Genomic DNA, 20,006 nt, shown 5'->3' with positions numbered 1-20,006 from the left:
GTGCACAGCCGTGCACTTCACTTTAGCTTTTTCCTCCTTACCTTTTAAAAATCATAACCCTTTCAATTTTGCATCTACAGACCCATATCATGACTTGTTTTTTGCACCACCAATTGTACTTTGTAATGAAATCAGTAATTTTACCAAAAAATCTATGGCAAAACCCAAAAAAAAAATATTTGTGTGACAAAATTGAAAAAAAAACGCCATTTTGGGGGCTTCCGTTTCTACGCAGTGCATTTTTCTGCAAAAATGACACCCCACTTATATAGGTTTGATTTTGTTTTCCTTCTGGTAAAGGGAAGTATGATCGCTCATTTTTTTTTGCGCCGTAATATGAAGTTTTTATCAGTACCATTTTGTTTTGATGGGACTTTTCGGTCGCCTTTTATTCATTCTTTTATGGTATAAAAAGTTACCAAGAAAATGCTATTTTGGATTTGGAACTTTTTTACATGTATGCCATTGGCCGTGTGGTTTAATTAATTACATATTTTTATAGTTCGGACATTTGCACACGTGGTGATACCACATATGTTTATATTTATTTTTATTTACATAGTTTTTTTTTTAAATGAGAAAAGGGGGGTGGTTCAAACTTTTATTAGGGAAGGGGTTAAATCACATTTATTAACTCTTTTTTTTACCCTTTTTTTACACTTCCAAGCCCCCATAGGAGACTATAACATGCAATACCTTGATTGCATACAGTGATCAATGCTATGCCGTACAATTGCACTGATCAGTGTTATCAGCGCTCAATTGCTCCAGCCTGGATCTCAGGCTTGGAGCAATCAAATGACGATCGGACACCAAGGAGGAACATAGGGACCCACCTTGCATCCGTACAGCTGATCGGGACACTACGGTTTCATTGCGGTGGTCCCAATCAGCCCAAATGAGCTGCAAGGAAGCATTTTTTATTTTTATTTTAGATGCGGCGATCAACTTTGATTGTCGTGTCTAAAGTGTTAATCCCGGGCATCACCACGATTGGTCATGTATGCTATTAACCTTGGGTCCCGGCCCTTGCTAGGTGCCAGGCCTGACCCGCTATAGCACAGGAGCAGGCGCAGGGCGTACAGGTACATCTGCGTCCTTAAGAGGTTAATCCTCATGGGGACTTGTACAAGTTATTATTCTGCATTAGGGTAGGGTCATACACAATACATCTGCAGCATATTTGATGCTGCGGATGAGCTGCCAGCAGTCACAGAGTGACTGCAGAGAGAGCTCGCTGCTGCGGGTAGCTCTGTGTGTCCGCTTCTGACTGCCAATGGGAAATTCGCCACTACGAGCGGAGCTACAGGGAACAGGGAGCTCGCTCTGCAGTCTCTCTGTTTCTGCTGCCAGCGCATTTGCAACATCAAATACGCTATGCCCATGATTCTTTTAGTCCTACAGGAGCTGCAGATTCATAGGGGAACTTTGTATTTCAAAGGGTAAATAGACAGTCTAAGACTACTCTCTGTGCTGCACATACAGGGAGACCACATTGGGAGTTGTAATCTTAGATTGGCCAATGCACAGAAACACAAGTCCCGTGGGTCTAAAATATTTCCCCTTATGCTGGAGTAATAGTGTTAGCCAACAGACCCCGTCCTTCCCTCTCCCCAGGACATCATTCCAGCTGCAGGAGTCCCATGTAGTGACTCCTGCAGGACTTGCAGGACGTTTTGCTGAAGTTCCATGGAGAGGAAAATCCAAGTATCTACGGACACAGAACTGAAGATAACAGGTCAGGGGGTAGAGTCGATGAGTCAGGGGGCGGAGCCAGCCCCTTTCTCACAGACAGGACAGTGTTGCAGGACAGTTATTAGGATGTTGTGTGCAGTGTTCTGGGTGACAAGTCCTCCTCATTACACAGTAAGTGCACACTATTACTGTGTGTGAACAAGGGGACTCTGTGCAGTCAGGATCGGCCCTGAGCGGGACATGTGGGCCCTGAGCGGGACATGACCCCAAAAACGGGAGCTATGAGGTTGCACTACAACACTGACTCCAGAACTCTTTCAGGATGGATGTAATTAACATATAAAACCACGGGCGAGGGAATACTATGTAAAAGCCCTACACTGTATGACGTCACGAGCTCCCGGCGCCAGCTCCAGTGTTCGGAACAGTTTGTTCCAAATGCTGAGCAGCGGAGTACCCCTTTAAGGTTGAGTTCCCAGTTGTTGGTTTTTCTGGCAGTTTTTGGAAAACTGCCACTGCAGTTTTTGAGCCAAAGTCAGAAGTGGATCCATAAGGGAGGAGAAGTCTAAGTCCTTCCTTTATATGTCATATTCCTTTTGAATACATTTCTGGCTTTGGCTCAAAAACTGCAGTGGCAGTTTTCCAAAAACTGCAAGAAAATCCGCTGTTGAGCAGACACAGGGCTTCCCCACCTATGTACAGTAAGGTTTGGAGGTGGGCCCGTGTGTCACAATCACACCGGCATGCTAGGCCTGTAAAACCTTACACACAGGACTGGGGCAGGGAAGCCCTACGTGTCTGTTCATAGCAGAATCCGCAGCAAATTTCCAGCAGTGTAAAATATGCTTGGGATGCACTGTTATAGGCATTACCCTACCTATAGGCATTTTTGCCTAAAGGCAAAGAAAAGCCCTAAGGCTGCATTACCAATTGGCAGTATTGTTAGTTTTTTGTTTGTTTGTTTAACTGTCATTGCCGTTTTTGAGCCAAAGTCAGAAGTGAATTCAATAGAAATGGGAAATATGAAGGAAGGACTTTTCTCCTTGCTGGCGCCACTTCTGGCTTTGGCCCCAAAACTGCAGTAGTAGTTTTGTTTTTTAAAAACTGCCTTGTGATACCAGCCTAAAGTGTACCTATCATTTAAAAACAAACAACTTTTGACATGTTACAGAGACATGTCAAAGTTTTGATCAGTTGGGGTCTGTGACCCCCAAAGATTACTACACCATCATAGTCTATAGAGACAGTGGGGGAGATTCTCAAAAACTACTGTAATTTCTGTTCCAGTGATATCATTCACACCTTTTTTTTCCTCCTCACATTTTCAGAGGTCTTTTGTGCTGCTTTGAAAATATGAAAATAAGTGAAATTGTTTTTCGCGCCACTTTTGTTTTTTTTCGTGCCCAAATTTTTTTCTTTTTTGTTGCAGCCATATTGGATTTTTTTGTGCCACAATTACCGAGTTTGGCACCAAAATTGGCAATTTTTGTACCAAATTTTACATCCCACAAACATCTCACAAAGTATTCCATGGTTACTAGTGCTCAGACAAGCGATAACTGTATAAATAAAACATTTCTTCGCTTAAATGTGAGTGCAGGTGCAGTGACCAAGTAAAAAAATTAATAATAATAATTTAATAACATTTTCCATTAAATAATTATTTATATATTTAATAATGACTTCAAGGGGTAGTCCAGTGGTGAAAAACGTATATCCCCTATCCTAAGGATAGGGGATAAGTTTCAGATCACAGGGGGTCCGGCTGCTGGGGCCCACCGCGATCTCTCTGTACGGGGCCCCGGCTCGCTGGCCAGATAGCGCGTGTTGACCACCGCACGATGCGCTGGTCGACACTCCCCTCAATACAACTCTATGGCAGAGCCGGAGATAGCCGAAGGAAGCACTCCTGCTCTGCCATAGAGTTGTATTGAGGGGGTGTGTCTGCCGCCGCTTCGTGCAGTGGTCAAAATGCCCCCTTCCCACGGGCTGTCGGGGCCCGATACAGGAGATTGTGGGGGGTCCCAGCGGACGGACCCCCGCGATCTGAAACTTATCCCCTATGCTTAGGATAGGGGATAAGTTTTTCACCGCTGGACTACTCCTTTAAATAACACATCAAAAAGCTGGTGTGAAATTTTTGATGTAAACTGGACTCTCATCCCTTTGAAAATATCATGTAAAGCAGACAATATACATGGACACACCCACTTTTACAAAACTGAAGTGAACAGTGTAAACCGTAGCACAAAGCTCTTTGAAAATGTGGTCGATACTTTTCGTGCCAAAATATTGGCGCAAAATATATTTTTTGGGGGGCAAAATTCTTTGAATATGTGCAAAGAGACGGATTAAGCGCTTCACCCAGCTATGCCTAGCAATCGGTGGTGCTGAGACTCCTGCATACATGACATGACAATGAGAGGTTAAATTTACACAACAATTTCATTCAGTGACTCTCAAGTGATGTCTTCTCTGATTGTAGATGTTCTCTTCCCCATTATTCTTCATCCAGGGCAGACCACCATGACAATGTCTCCTGCAGACTATAAAAAAAGACATCTTTAGTCGCTTTTTCCGCAGTTGTTCTCTTCCTCTACAGCTGCAACTCTTTCATCCATTATAACATCCAATGCTGCCATCTTGCTGCTACTGCCATTACTGTGCCTGCTGCATCCCTCTGTGCCCCCCAGTACTATACCTAAAGCGCTGCCCAATACCCACAAATACCATGCACTGGCTATAATAGAGCCTGAGGACAGGGACAGAGATCACATCAGGGCAAAACTAGAAAATGATGGACCCTGATCAAAGCAAAGAATTTTTGCAAAGAATATACTGGCCCCATGAGCCCCCCGCTAATACAGACTATTGTTTGTGGCCACTTTCTCAGACCCTTGCCCACCAAACTTGTCCCCTTGCTCACGCCCCTCTTATTCACAGACTTCCTGTGATGCTTAACTAACTTAGGAACCTTTGATGACATCATCACAGGTCATTGAGCTTTTAAGTCCTGTTTGGCTTTGCTGTGTCCTAGCTTGAGCTCAAAGACTTTTGATCCTTGAGATTCTAACTGCTATCATACTCTGTGTAGTTTTTGCCACAGTTTGTGAAAAATCACGGCAAAGATGGTGCAATATTGTGGAAATCACAGCAAGATAAAAGCGCAGTCCAGACTTCACTGGCAGAGAGGAATAGAAAAGCGCCCCATAGAGGAGACCGGTCCATCTGTCATTTGCCAGATGGGCAGTCTGGCCCTACTACTCAGTCAAAACAAGTGTTCAGCTATCGACTGTGTATGGGTACCTTAAAGTGGTATTCCACAGGATATGCCATAAATGTCCCCTTGATGTGGGTCCCACCTCTGAGACTCCCACCTTTGCTCAGATCAAGGGCGTTCTAGCCTTGGCACAAAGTGGGAAAACAACTAAATTACTCCCCCTGATTTTAATGGGAGTTGCGTAAATAGCGTAGATGGGAATTACATAAACAGCATAGCTATCGACATTGCCACATTTGTGCAACTCCTTATAAGACTAATATTTAAGGGGTTATCCACCATAAGGTGATTTTAGTACATACCTGGCAGACAGTGATGAACATGCTTAGGAAGGATCTGCGCTTGTCTTGGGGCTAAATGGCTATGTTGGGAGATTACCATAACACTGTGGTTAGCTTTTTGTGAACTTGTATTTCCTGTTTGACTTTTCTTTTTTTTACTACAAATCCCCCAATTCCATTTTCCTCCCTCCCACACATCAGCCATCCCACCCATTGAAACATCAATGAGCTGCATCCATCAAAAGACCTGTGGTTTTCAATCAGGGTGCCTACTGCTGTTGCATTAGTTGCAGATTGATCCCTCCAACCATTGAAGCAGACAGAGTCCCTGTCAGGAACTGACTAGTAAGTCAGGTCTCGGCCGCATTGCAAGCTGGGAAAAATCTGAGACAACAGTCATTTTGTGTGCTGTTAAAAATAAATATTGGAGTGAAAATCACAGAAGAATTGTGAGAAAACCGTCACACACAGGTAAAGACACTATATTATGAACTACACCAACTTTACAGCCCCTGTAGCATAGTCAAATAAAAAAATTCCTGGAATAGCACTTTAAGGGGTACTCCGGCGGAAAACATTTTTTTTTTTTTTTTTTTTTTTTAAATCAACTGGTGCCAGAAAGTTAAACAGATTTGTAAATTACTTCTATTAAAAAAAATCTTAATCCTTCCAGTACTTATTAGCTGCTGAATACTACAGAGGAAATTATTTTCTTTTTGGAACACAGAGCTCTCTGCTGACATCATGACCACAGTGCTCTCTGCTGACATCTCTGTACATTTTAAGAACCGTCCAGAGTAGGAGAAAATCCCCATAGAAAACATATGCTGTTCTGGAGAGTTCCTAAAGTGGAGAGAGATGTCAGCAGAGAGCACTGTGTTCCAAAAAGAAAAGAATTTCCTCTGTAGTATTCAGCAGCTAATAAGTACTGGAAGGATTAAGATTTTTTAATATAATTAATTTACAAATCTGTTTAACTTTCTGGCACCAGTTGATTAAAAAAATTTATAATTTCCACTGGAGTACCCCTTTTAGCTAAATCACTGAAGTAGATAAATGGTAATATTACGTAATTTGTTTTCTCAATAAAAATGTCAAAATGAAAATATAAAGTAAAGTACCCTGTACCTTGTTTGTAGATAGATCAGCAATATTAAATTATGTAAAACAAATACAGTTAATTTCTGAGCCTTCAGCCTGGATCCTTCAAGTGCTTTAGCTCCCCTGTGTACTATACAGAATATCAGACAGAATAGTTACCGTATATACTCGAGTATAAGCCGACCCGAGTATAAGCCGAGACCCCTAATTTCAACCCAAAATCCCAGGAAAAGTTATTGACTCGAGTATAAGCCTAGGGTGGGAAATACCTCATCCCCCCCTGTCATCATCCAGACCCGTCATTAACATCCTCATCATCCCCTTGTCATCATCCCACACATCCCCTTATCATCCCACACATCCCCCCTTCATCATCCCCTTGTAATCATCCCACACATCCCCTTATCATCCCACACATCCCCCCTTCATCATCCCCTTGTAATCATCCCACACATCCCCTTATCATCCCACACATCCCCCCTTCATCATCCCACACATCCCCCCTTCATCATCCCCTTGTCATCATCCCACACATCCCCTTATCCCACACATCCCCCCTTCATCATCCCCTTGTCATCATCCCACACATCCCCCCTTCATCATCCCCTTGTCATCATCCCACACATCCCCTTATCATCCCACACATCCCCCCTTCATCATCCCACACATCCCCCCTTCATTATCCCCTTGTCATCATCCCACACATCCCCTTATCCCACACATCCCCCCTTCATCATCCCCTTGTCATCATCCCACACATCCCCCCTTCATCATCCCCTTGTCATCATCCCACACATCCCCTTATCATCCCACACATCCCCCCTTCATCATCCCCTTGTAATCATCCCACACCCCCCCCCTTCATCATCCCCACCCCCCTTCATCATCCCCACACCCCCCCCTTCATCATCCTCTTCTCATCATTCGCCCTCAGTGGTCTTCAACCTGCGGACCTCCAGAGGTTTCAAAACTACAACTCCCAGCAAGCCCGGGCAGCCATCGGCTGTCCGGGCTTGCTGGGAGTTGTAGTTTTGAAACCTCCGGAGGTCCGCAGGTTGAAGACCACTGCGGCCTTCAACATGCGGACCTCCAGAGGTTTCAAAACTACAACTCCCAGCAAGCCCGGGCAGCCATCGGCTGTCCGGGCTTGCTGGGAGTTGTAGTTTTGAAACCTCCGGAGGTCCGCAGGTTGAAGACCACTGCGGCCTTCAACATCATCCAGCCCCCCCTCTCACCCCCTTTAGTTCTGAGTACTCACCTCCGCTCGGCGCTGGTCCGGTCCTGCAGGGCTGTCCGGTAAGGAGGTGGTCCGGTGAGGAGGTGGTCCGGGCTGCTATCTTCACCGGGGGCGCCTCTTCTCCGCGCTTCCGGCCCGGAATAGAGCCGTTGCCTTGACAACGACGCATCTGCGTCATTGTCAAGGCAACGTGACTATTCTGAGGCCGGGCCCGAAGCGCTTAGAAGAGGCCTCCCCGGTGAAGATAGCAGCCCGGACCACCTCCTCACCGGACCACCTCCTTACCGGACAGCCCTGCAGGACCGGACCAGCGCCGAGCGGAGGTGAGTACTCAGAACTAAAGGGGGTGAGAGGGGGCTGGATGATGTTGAAGGCCGCAGTGGTCTTCAACCTGCGGACCTCCGGAGGTTTCAAAACTACAACTCCCAGCAAGCCCGGACAGCCGATGGCTGCCCTGGCTTGCTGGGAGTTGTAGTTTTGAAACCTCTGGAAGTCCGCAGGTTGAAGACCACTGCGGGTGGGGGAGTTCACTCGAGTATAAGCCGAGGGGGGTGTTTTCAGCACGAAAAATCGTGCTGAAAAACTCGGCTTATACTCGAGTATATACGGTAAATGCACACTAGCTGACCCTCAATAAACTCCTTAGATGGCACTGACCATTTTCACTGAGGGTCATTTATAAATTGTTGATGATATTTGTGCCTAGATGGTGCAACACACAAGTGAACTTGCATTTGATAAAAGTGGCATGCATGAATACCAAAATGAAATAGAGCCTCTTTCTCTAAGACCAAGTGCCAGCTCTTCCACCAGTTCCTAAGACACATGATTGATGACTTATTCTTTGTGAAATGTTCTGCTATTGTTATTTCATAGTCTATTGTTTAGGCTTTACAAAAAAAACTTTCTTTCCAGTGTATAAATAAGTAAATGATTTATTCTGTGTTCCAAGTATTGTTTTAAAAGTCAAGACTATTTTCAAAGGAGTTTAATTTACAAAATGTGGGAGGATAGTAATGAAAACCTGTGCAGAGGAAAAGTGGAAAAGTTGCCCATAGCAACCAATCAGATTGTTTCTATTTTTTTAAAGTCCTCTGAAAAATAAAACAAGCAATCAGATTGGTTGCTTGGTGCAACTGCTCCACTTTTCCTCTGCACAGGTTATGATCTCCCCATTGGAATCACATCAGATAATGTCATTTTGACCCAATGTCATGAAAAATGATCAAAAGTCGGATATAAAGGTTTAAGCACATTTGGTTAAGGCTGCATTCACATCTCGGTTTTACACTACGTGTGCCAGATCTGGCTGTGAGAGGGGGTACCCCAGCCGGACCAGTGCTGAACTCCATTCACTTTAATGAACCGACCGAAGCTCATTTTTTTACCCGTACTCAGTTTTGTGACTGGAAGAAAGCAGAGTTGGATCCAGCTTAAATGGCAATAAAACCATCTTTATTCAAGGGACATACAAGGAACAGCAGAGGTTACGCGTTTCAAGCGCCAAGCGCAGTATGACTAAGAGCGCTTTGCGCTTGAAACGCGTAACCTCTGCTGTTCCTTGTATGTCCCTTGAATAAAGACGGTTTTATTGCCATTGAAGCTGGATCCAACTCTGCTTTCTTCTCTACATTCCTGGTGTTGTCCAGCACCTGGATCCGTGCTCCGGTTGTCCAGGTGGGGTGAGCTGGTTTGGACTTTCTGTTTCAGTTTTGTGACCGGACCTAAAACCGTAGTATACGGGTCAAAAATTAGCCAACTGGAGTCACCGTTTGACTTCGGTCGGCTCATTAAAGTGAATGGTATTCAGCACTGGTCCGGCTGGGGTACGGGAGAGCCCGGTTTTCCCCTCCCCTAGCCGGATCCAGCACCCGTAGTGTAAAAACGAGATGTGAATGCAGCCTAAGAAGCAATAAATTTATGAATCTATGTTTTAACATGAAACTGTCTATTGACATTAGTCATGCATTTTACCAATTTATAGACATAAATGGTAAAAGTTGGTGCTTGGTGTCATGCATGGTGTCTGGCAAATATCAAAGTACAGGTGATGGAGAGTGTTTATTAATGTTTATTACCTCTGAATGGTCTTTTGGCTGACCATTATTTATTTTGCTTTTGGCTATAAAGCTAATGTATGTGACGTATCACCATTAGAATTAACAGAATTAAATTTGAGTTCTATATAGTACAAACAATGTGCTATAATTGGTACTCTAATACAGTATACAACTTTACTATGTATGACTATATTGATGTGATACAAGAGATACATAATACACTACAAGAAAAAAGACTAACACCCCTCTAATAAAGAGCACCTCTTAGGTGTGCTGTTTATTAGAGGGGTGTCAGTCTTTCTTCTTGTAGTGTATTAGGTATTTCCTACACCTCAAATAGCACCCATTCCTTATATGTTTACATTGGAGCTGAACCCCCTCATTTTGTTTATTTATACAAGAGATACATAGCATTCCTTTTGATTCTTACAAGCAAACAAGACAAACATTAAATCTGTTGGTTTCTGATATAGTAAGATAATCAAATATACTGTATACTCATAAGGCAAATAATGTATATGAGTCCATTCAAGAGCATGCACATGTGATGTATGAAATCATTTACCTTTACACTTGTGTGACTGTTATAGATCTATGTTGAAAATAGTTTTATGTCTTATATATTCCTCCATGCAATCTATGGCAACATTATCTACTTGTGGATCAAATTTGTTGGCAAACAAATGATGCTGCTTCAGAATCCAGCTCAGATCTCCTGTACCATATACACATACAGCCCTTCTATGGATTCCTGTGCAAGGAGGGTAGGCACCTCCTTTATGTATGTCCCCTTCACTGTATTGCCACTTTACCATTCGAGCTAATGAATTCATGTCTGAAAGTTCATATTTGTCATTGTAAGGAGATGAGCCTGGAACACCAGGCATTCGGTTTAATGTAGCCCACAGATGTTCATCTGGACTATAAGTATCTTTCACCCAGTCTATAAGTTTTTGCACCCGTTTGTCTACGAATATGTACTGCACAAAGTCCCTGGATACCACAAAATATGCGTTTCCAGAAAACATGGGGCTGCTAATCGGTGGAGGTAATTTTTTAGTATCCGTCTGAAAAATACCATCACGAACTTCATGATGATATTCCCAACGTCTCTTTTTCGAATCCGATGGCTTCTCAGATTCCATGGTATTCTTTCCATTTAATGTTTTAAGAACTCTCACAATTTCAGCATTAGTCTTCAGTGGGAAGTCTGTCCCACAAGTATTCAGCAAGTACTTCCATGGAATGTTGCTTTGCAGCAGATCCTTCATGCAGTTGAAGTCAGCCTGTACTCTTGACCATGACGCGTAGACCACTTTCACTAGTTTAGATGCCACAAACACATTATTAAAGCATGAGGTGATGGCTCTCACTGCAGCCTTGAACTGTACTGGTGCCTTTCCATCCACATGGACACAATAAATATTTTGAGGGGCATAAATGACTCTTAAAAGTCGCTCAAACATTTCAATTTTGTCATGAACTACCATGGAATAGGCAATAGGAAACTCCTCTTCCTCCTTGCTTACAGGTATAGTGATATATTTTCTGAAATCTTTAAAGTATTGGCAGTCACGAGTCATGTTTATATAATCTTGCTCCTTTAAATTCAAGCGTTTTCCCTTAGTGTCCGCATTGATTAGCAGCCCCTGATTTATAGCCTCAGAATCCCCTTTAATAATCTTTGAACAATTGAGCTCACCTTGGTTTGGTGGTTTTAGGTTGAGAAGGTCATAAAGTCCATGTCTGCAGAATAGTTTCCTAACATTGTCCACATCGCCAAGGTCTTTGAGCGTGCATGGTTGAGAGATGTGTCTAATCAGAATTGTGCCAGACACTGCCAAAAGTGTCAAAAACAGAAGCCTGAGAAAGTTGGACAATCTGACCACTTTGAAGATACAAATAAACATTTCTGAGGCTGTCGGAAGAGTAGCTTTGTAAATCTGCAGTTACACATTAGGAAAACTGGTTGTGCAAGCTAAAGCACCACTGCTAGTGTGCAGTAAAGTCAGCAATATTCAACCACTAGTGTCCAGATGCTTGAAGAATAAGATTACTGATTATCTATGTCCCAAGTGTTGAAGTAATACGTTGCAAGCCTTATATATACAGTTGCCTAATACTTGCATGTGTAACTGTTCAATCTCTATTCTACACGCTCTTCAAACAAAATGTTCTTCAAACAACTTACATGTCCCCTCCCACATGGACACATAACCTAGACACATTCATACAGTGTAAAATACACTGAAAGTATGTAAGTCATCTTGTGCTGCCAAAAACAGCTCTGGCACATGAAATTATGGAATTCACATGACCATTGAAGGGGTTGTGTGATACTGTCACCAAGATCCTAGCAACAAACAGCAAATTATTTTAGTCCTGCAAGTCTCAAGGGGAAGTCCTCATGGATTGGACCAGTTTTCCCTGCTGATTGTTCAGATGCTTGATTTGACAAATTTGGGAAATTGGAAGGTCAAGTCAACCCCTAAAGGATTTGGCCACTGTTTAAATAATTAAATAAATAAAAGTCACATATTAACTTTTACTCAACTCTCTGATCCTGCAGCAATCCAGGGCGCGCCCCAGTCTTTGTCTACAATCGGCCAACACATAACCACTGCAGCCCCAGCTTTCATGTACAGTACTACTGGCATCACCTCTCAGCGACGTGAGCCATGATGCAAGTAGTAGGGTATGTGTCCACTGAGTTTGAGTCCACAGGTTATTATGACCACCAGACCTCTGCCAAACAGCTTTTGCCAGCGTCATCTTCATGACTGGATGAAAACATTTACTTAATACATATACCTGGATCAAATACGTTTCATGATAACTTACATAAAAGATGAACACTTATTTAGCATATTGGAGTGATGTGGTTTAATCTTTTGTGTTTGCTGTATGTACCCTTAGGGTTTGTTCACACTACGTAATTCCCACAGAGTGCGTAAACCCATAGAAGTGTATTGGGCTGGAGGAAATTATGCCGTGTGAATAGACCCTTATGCAGGTTTTTATGAAGCAGGGTTATCAGCAGATACCGTATGTCACATCAATACCAAAACACTAGACCAATAGTTCTTAATTGGCGGACCACTCATGTGAACCTCTACAGCCAGCTGACCGGACCTCCCCATTTAGCAACTCCCAGGTCCCTGACACCAACAACTGTATACACCCACAGTAATTCCTGCTAACTGACTCTTCCAGGCCTGAGTAGCTTTGCCAGAGTGGCAACTGCAGTGTGCAGAGGACAACACAGAAGCAGCACAAGTGAGTTTCCAGCACGGTTATATTCAGGAGGGCACAGCATGTTAAAATAATGGGGGGGCAGCACAGTGCTTTATAATTTAAAGCTGGGGCATGATGTATTACAGTTAAATGAGGGAGCATGGTTGTTTTTAGGGGGCAACATGTGTGGCAGTATTATATTCAGAGGACGTCATGTGTAGCGGCAGTGTATTCAGAAGGTACAGTTTATGGCAGTATTATATACAGGAGTTACTCTGTGTCGCAGGATTATACACTGCTCAAAAAAAAATTAATTAAGGGAACACTTAAACAACACAATGTAACTCCAAGTCAATCACACTTCTGTGAAATCACACTGTCCACTCAGAAAGCAACACTGATTGACAATCAATTTCACATGATGTTGTGCAAATGGAACAGACAACAGGTGGAAATTATAGGCAATTAGCAAGACACCCCCAATAAAGGAGTGGTTCTGCAGGTGGTGACCACAGACCACTTCTCAGCTCCTATGCTTCCTGGTTGATGTTTTGGTCACTTTTGAATGCTGGTGGTGCTTTCATTCTAGCAGCATGAGATGGTAGCATGAGATGGAGATGGAATCTACAAGTGGCTCAGGTAGTGCAGCGCATGCAGGATAGCACATCAATGCGAGCTGTGACAAGAAGGTTTGCTGTGTCTGTCAGCGTAGTGTAGTGTCCAGAGCATGGAGGCACTACCAGGAGACAGGCCAGTACATCAGGAGACGTGGAAGATGCCGTAGGAGGGCAACAACCCAGCAGCAGGACTGCTACCTCCACCTTTTGCAAGGAGCCCTGCAAAATGACCTCCAGCAGGCCACAAAGGTGCATGTATCCATATTACCTTGAACTGCACGTAGCTTGCTTGTTAAAGGGGTGCTCCTCTGGGAAAAAAAATATTTAAAATCTTAATCCTTCCAGTATTTATCCACTGCTGTATGCACCACAGGAATTTATTTTCAGTCTGCCCACAGTGCTCTCTGCTGACACCTCTGTCCATTTTTGGAACTGTTCAGGGTAGGAGCAAATCCCCATAGCAAACCTATTCTGCTCTGGACAGTTCCTAAAATGAGAGGTGTCAGCAGAGAGCACTGTTGTCAGACAGAAAGAAAATTCAAAAAGAAAAGAACTTCCTGTGGGGCATACAGCAGTTGATAAGTACTAGAAGCATTAAGACTTTTACATAGACGTAATTTACAAATCTGTTTAACTTTCTGGCACCAGTTGATTTAAAAAAAATGTTTTCTAGTGGAGTACCCCTTTAATAGCTGTGCAGTAAACTACATATTGGTGCAGACGTGGTTTTGTCCATGTTGCAATAGTTACATGTGAACCTGGCCTTAGTGTTAAAGTCAGAATAAGTGTTCCTAAACTAAAAGTAGTTGAGTACCCCTACACTAGACCATAGCCTGCATTTGTCCATAGAGAGCAGTGGTGTTGTCACAATGTACTGGCAGACTGTATTCTTACACAATCTGCTTCCTCCTTTAAAAAAAATGACTTAACCTGTGTGTCTAAGGATACATTTATGTTATAGTATCATTTCCTTGTTTGATGATTCTCTTAATGCTTTGTTCTGTCTATATTTGTGCAAGGAAAACATACCTAGTCAAGTCTTTATGTCATGATTAGTTCTTTGGCTTTAAAGGGGTATTCCAGGATTTTTTTTTTCTTCAGCCTTTTAACCTATGGTGCCAAGTTATAATATAGTGTAATTTGCTTCTATTACCTCATTGCACAGCTTTGTCCTGCTTTTATGCACGAGACCCACACCCAGAAGTGCTGTAGTGGAAGGGTTGTCTCTGACCTTTCCCAGCATTCCATGTGGCCAGACACAATGGCCCAGATTTATCAAACTGTTTGAGAGAAAAAGTGGAGTGATTTTCCCACAGTAACCAATCACAGCTCAGCTTTCACTTTACCAGAGCTTGTTAGCTGAGCTGTGATTGGTTGCTGTGGAAAAATCTCTCCACTTTTTCTCTCACACAGTTTGATAAATCTTGGCCAATGTTTTATAAGTCACATGGGGGGAGATTTATCAAAACCTGTGCAAAGCAAAAGTTGCCCAGTTGCCCATAGCAACCAATCAGATCGCTTCTTTCATTTTACAGAGGCCTTGTTAAAAATGAAAGTAGCGATCTGATTGGTTGCTATGGGCAACTTTTCATCTGGACAGGTTTTGATAAATCTCCCCCATGGTGTCCAGGGTAGCGTGGCTATGCTGCAGTGGGTGGGTGGTTGTATTTAGCATTACTTTAGTACATTCACCCTGCTATCCACCCACTCACTGCAGCATAGCCACGCACCTCTAGACCTACCATGTGACTTCTGAAATAATTCTATTTCAGAAGTCAATTTTTTTATTTTTTAACATGTGCAACCTTTGCTTTATTTTTTTTGCCAGGTGGAGTTGGTCAGCATTTATCAAGGTGCTTATGCCTTTTGATAAATTCCAGTTAATGTTTATGTGTGACTTTTGGATGGCTGGGGTCTCCTAGATCTGTTTAGAAAGCTGATCTTCTAGATTGCACTTCTAGATTGACTTGTCAGTCAGCCCGGCGCTGCAGCCTGCGCCTGGTCCCAGCTGGAATGACCGTTGCACAAAATTGTGCGACCTTTGCGAAAGTCATGTCAGAAATCAGCGTGTAAACTTCCTAGAAAAAACATGTCGCCATACCCACAGAACTCACATACTGGATCGAGTGAGGATGGCGATTCGCAAGGGAGAAAGCCTAATACACCAGTGAAAATCGCTATGCACCGCAACTTTGCAAATATATAGGCTGATCTGGACCTTAATAATTGACCTCTATTGTCTCAACCTGCATGGAATGCTGGGAAAGGTTAAAATAAAGAGTCTTGCACCACAGTTTTTCCGGGTTTTGGTCTTTTGGAATCTATAGTGGAACCTGGCATTTATATTTCCAACAAGCTGAATACCAAGCATTCATTGCCCAGCCTTCCTTCATTAACTTTGTGGAAGAGGAAAAGCAACACAGTCCAGATTTTATTACTTTGTCTGTAGCTTTACATTTCATTGGAGGCAAACAATCAATTAATAATTAACTAACCAATAATTAAATCAGTTTAATTTCTGGAAATACAGTAGCTAAATGACATCTGCTACTTCTTGTCATGTCTCCAAAATGGCTGCTTCACCAGAAAGATAATGGGCATGATTTATCAAAACCTGTGAAGAGGAAAAGTTGCCCAGTTGCCCAAAACAACCAATCAGATCGCTTCTTTGATTTTTCAGAGACCTTTTTAAAAATAAAAGGAGCGATCTGATTGGTTGCTACGGACAACCCGTTCAACTTTTTTTCTGCAAAGGTTTTGATAAATCTCCCCCAATCTGTCCAAGAGACTGGGAGCAGGGGGAGTTCTGTGAGCCCTGGACTGTGTACTCTGTGTCACCCAGCTTTCCCAGTCCCCGGAAGCCCCAGCAGTGATAGGATGTTCATCTACCTTGCAATACTCACTGCAGCAGCGCTGTCATGCCCTCAACCTTCTGCTCTAATGTCTTCTCTTGCCCCTCTCTTAGCCCTGAATAAATCTTTTCTCTCCCCACCCTCATCATCCCTTCTCCCTTCCCCCGCACTACTGTCTGCACTTGCCTGCCAGACAGTTAAATGATACTTTATCATGACAATGGTCAACAGCAGGATATTTAAAACTCACACAAGAGTGGAAAATGTACAGGAAGTCCCATAGATTTGCATTTATATAACTACTTCAAAAAAACTTTTTTTTATTTTTTATTTTTTTTTATAAATATGCTATAAATTTCTCCATAAACTTTAAATTTTTCTGTCAATAGGCCTGCATGAGGCAAATTTTTGGTGATGTGGACTGGTTTTCATTAGTTCAATTCTTCGTAGAATGAACTTTGTGATCACTTTGTATGTAAGTTTTTCTGATTTATGATGCTGCTTAACCTCTTCAGGACACAGGGCGTATGGATACGCCCTGCATTCCGAGTCCTTAAGGACCGAGGGCGTATCCATACATAAATCATTCAGCAGGCACCCTGTGGCAACCACTAGGGGGGCCAAACTGCAACTCCCAGCATGCCCAGACAGCCAAAGGCTGTCTGGGTATGCTGGGAGTTGTAGTTTTGCAACATCTGGAGGGTCACAGTTTGGACACCACTGTTACAGTGGTGCCCAAACAGTAGCCCTCCAGATGTTGCCAAACTACAACTCTCAGCATGCCTCGACTGCCCAGGCATGCTGGGAGTTGTAGTTCTGTAACATCTGTCCCTTCAGATTTAGCAATTTTCATGAAATTTTTTAAAATTGCTGCTCTACTTTGAAGCCCTCTAATTTTTTCAAAAAGCTAAAGTATGTCCATTTTATGATGCCAACATAAAGTGGACATATTGTATTTGTGAAGCAAAATTTAATTTATTTGGAATATCCATTTTCCTTACAATTAGAGAGCTTCAAAGTTAGAAAAATGCAAAATTTTCTAAATTTTCATGAAATTTGGGGATTTTTCACCAAAAAAGGATGCAATTAACGCCAAAAATTTACCACCAAAATAAAGTAAAATATGTCACGAAAAAAACAATCTCAGAATCAGAATATTCGGTAAAAGCGTTTTCGCGTTATTAATTCGTGAAGTGACAGTGGTCATCATTGCGAAAAAGGGCTCAGTCCTTAAGGTGAAAAAGGGCTGCGTCCTTAAGGGGTTAAAATTCTGCTATTTGACTTTTTTTTGTTTATGCTGTGATAATGTTAATTTAGACAATCCTGCACAGGGTGATACCAAATGTGTTTAATTTTTTTGTTTATATTTTTGAATTTGAAATATAGAAAAGGGGGGAGGGGGTTAAACACACTATAAGCAATGTATTTTATTTAAATTTTTTTCCATAATAGCACGGAATTTGCTGGGTGTAGTACAGTAGCCTTGGCAACTATATCACCTATCGTGAGCTGTGTCTCTCCCCACCGATCAAATGCTATATTATATCAGATTATAATATCTCTTACTCTTCCTATCAAGCTTTCCTACTCTACCCCTTAAATTATCATTCACTCTACTCTACCGCTTAAATTATCATTCACTCAAAATACAGAAGCCTCAGCAACTGTACAATCTATCATGACCTGTTAAACTGCCAACACAGTGTGGTAGGGGTAGTGTCCCCATAAAGGTCAAACCTTTCTTTGGGCATTTGGTTGATTTATTCCTTTAAAAAAATTATATGGGGTCCTTAAAGGGGTACTCCACTGCCCCAGTGTCTGGAACATTTAGTTCTGAAAGCTGGGTGCGGGCTGCGGGGGTCATGATGTCACAGCCACGCCCCTTGTGACATCACACCCCGCCCCCTCAATGCAAGTCTATGGGAGGGGGTGTGACGGCAACCATGCCCTCCCATAGACTTGCATTGAGGGGAGTGGTGTGATGTTAAGAGGGGCATGGCCTTGGCATCACAACCCCCGCAGCCCGCATCCAGCATTCGGAAATAGATGTTACAGATCCTGGGGCAGTGGAGTACCACTTTAAGTGTCCACTATGCCCTAGGGCTGTTATGCCTCTCTCTCCTGTGATGTCACATTCTCTCTGCCTGTTGAATGACACAAGGACTCGCTTGTCAGCAGATTGCGGCACACAAGCAGTGATTCTGCGTCTCAACCTGTCAGACTCTCTGTGCAGGCAATCCAGATTCACATTAATTCCATCATATGTTTACAAGATAGACTAGCAGCTCACTGAAGGACCATTGTACATGCTGCCCATACAAGTCTACAGAGAGAGGAGGGGTGAGGGTGAAAATGGAAAGGTGAGTGATTGGAGACAGCCAAGTGCTTACTGTGTATATTAGCACTAATCTCATGGCTTGATTCACAGCTTACACTGCTATATAATGTATAATGTCCTTTATGCTGTTGATGCTTTTTAGGGTATGTAGAGATTTAGAAGAACAGATTTTTTCAGAAACATCTTGTACCAGTGTTTCTAGTACCACATTGTTCCTTTAAACGGATTTGGATCTGGATGTGAATGTAACTAATTTACCAGGAAATATCCTAAAGACTAAAAGCTATTAGGAATCAATGAGGTTATAATTGCCTCAAAGTCATGCATACAGAAAGTGTGGACAATACACTAATCATGGGTTTACACCCAAAGCAAAGTGACTAATGTGATATAATCATATTTCACAACATGTTTAATCCTGTGTATGTAGAAGATAAAGTCCTAAGTCTAATTACTTTCATTAGCAGTATGACAGGGATTGTCCAGCGCAGACTTCCTGCAAAAGATATTCTTTTTTTATTTTAAAAGCCATAACAGGAGTAAGAAGTAAAGTGTTTCAGGTGCGTTAGCAGCACCCTTAGTTGTACAGCGGCACTCTTAGTCGTTCACTTATGTACGACTAAGGGTGCCGCTAATACACCTGAAACGCGTAACTTCTTACTTCTGTTATGGCTTTAAACTTTGAATAAAAGAATATATTTTGCATAAAGTCTGTGCTGGTCAATCCCTGCCTTTCTGCTGTTCAAGTTGTGTTGCCTTGCACAGTCCGTGCGCTATCAGACCGTTGGGGGTGAGCTGACATTTCTGTCCATTGCTCTGCCAATTACTTGAATTAGTATGGAAAGAGTTCCACAAATGATCAGGCTAATCCTAGTAAAACCATTGCTTTCTGACCTTAGACAGTGAATAAATTAGACCCACTGCTGCCATGCTCTCTAACATATGACGACCCGGAGTGAGAGAAGCCACACAGCGGGGCAGTTACTCTTCAGTATAAAGCAGCAACTCCCACTGGAGTTCCACCTTGTATTTGCTGAACTGATGATGATGATGACTCTGAAACATATCAGCAAACAGATATGGACTGAATAGAAATCGTGTAATCAATAACCATGATTACTTATTACAGTGATCCCTCAACTTACAATGGCCTCAACATACAATAGTTTCAACATACAATGGTCTTTTCTGGACCATTGTAACTTGAAACCAGACTCAACATACAATGTACAGGCAGTCCAGATCTGCAAAACGTGTCAATGGCTGGAAGAACCGACCAATCAGAATGGGCATTTTACTGGTAAAACACCT

General features: G+C 42.7%; 1 protein-coding gene and 1 long non-coding RNA gene across 2 annotated transcripts; both read right to left on the bottom strand.

The window, feature by feature from the left end:
• Positions 1-3,804: 3,804 nt before the first annotated feature.
• LOC130366924 (uncharacterized) lies at positions 3,805-14,789 on the bottom strand. The gene is made up of 3 exons (XR_008892000.1): positions 14,659-14,789; positions 5,278-5,336; positions 3,805-4,241 (listed from the first exon to the last, which is right to left on the bottom strand). It is a non-coding gene; the product is annotated as an uncharacterized LOC130366924 (long non-coding RNA).
• On the bottom strand, positions 10,239-11,586 carry LOC130366923 (beta-1,3-galactosyl-O-glycosyl-glycoprotein beta-1,6-N-acetylglucosaminyltransferase 3-like). Its single transcript, XM_056569282.1, has one exon. It carries the CDS (start codon positions 11,562-11,564, stop codon positions 10,239-10,241), a length of 1,326 nt encoding a protein of 441 aa, XP_056425257.1. The 5' UTR covers positions 11,565-11,586.
• Positions 14,790-20,006: the final 5,217 nt, after the last annotated feature.

The sequence above is a fragment of the Hyla sarda genome, chromosome 4, assembly GCF_029499605.1.
Source record: "Hyla sarda isolate aHylSar1 chromosome 4, aHylSar1.hap1, whole genome shotgun sequence".
In the NCBI taxonomy this organism is placed as follows: Eukaryota; Metazoa; Chordata; class Amphibia; order Anura; family Hylidae; genus Hyla; species Hyla sarda.
Note: the sequence above shows the minus strand (reverse complement) of the source record. Positions and strands in the feature narration are given on the sequence as shown.

Bases quoted from the DNA above. Each gene is read 5' to 3' on its own strand.
- LOC130366923 (XM_056569282.1), bottom strand. From the start codon at position 11,564: ATGTTTATTTGTATCTTCAAAGTGGTCAGATTGTCCAACTTTCTCAGG.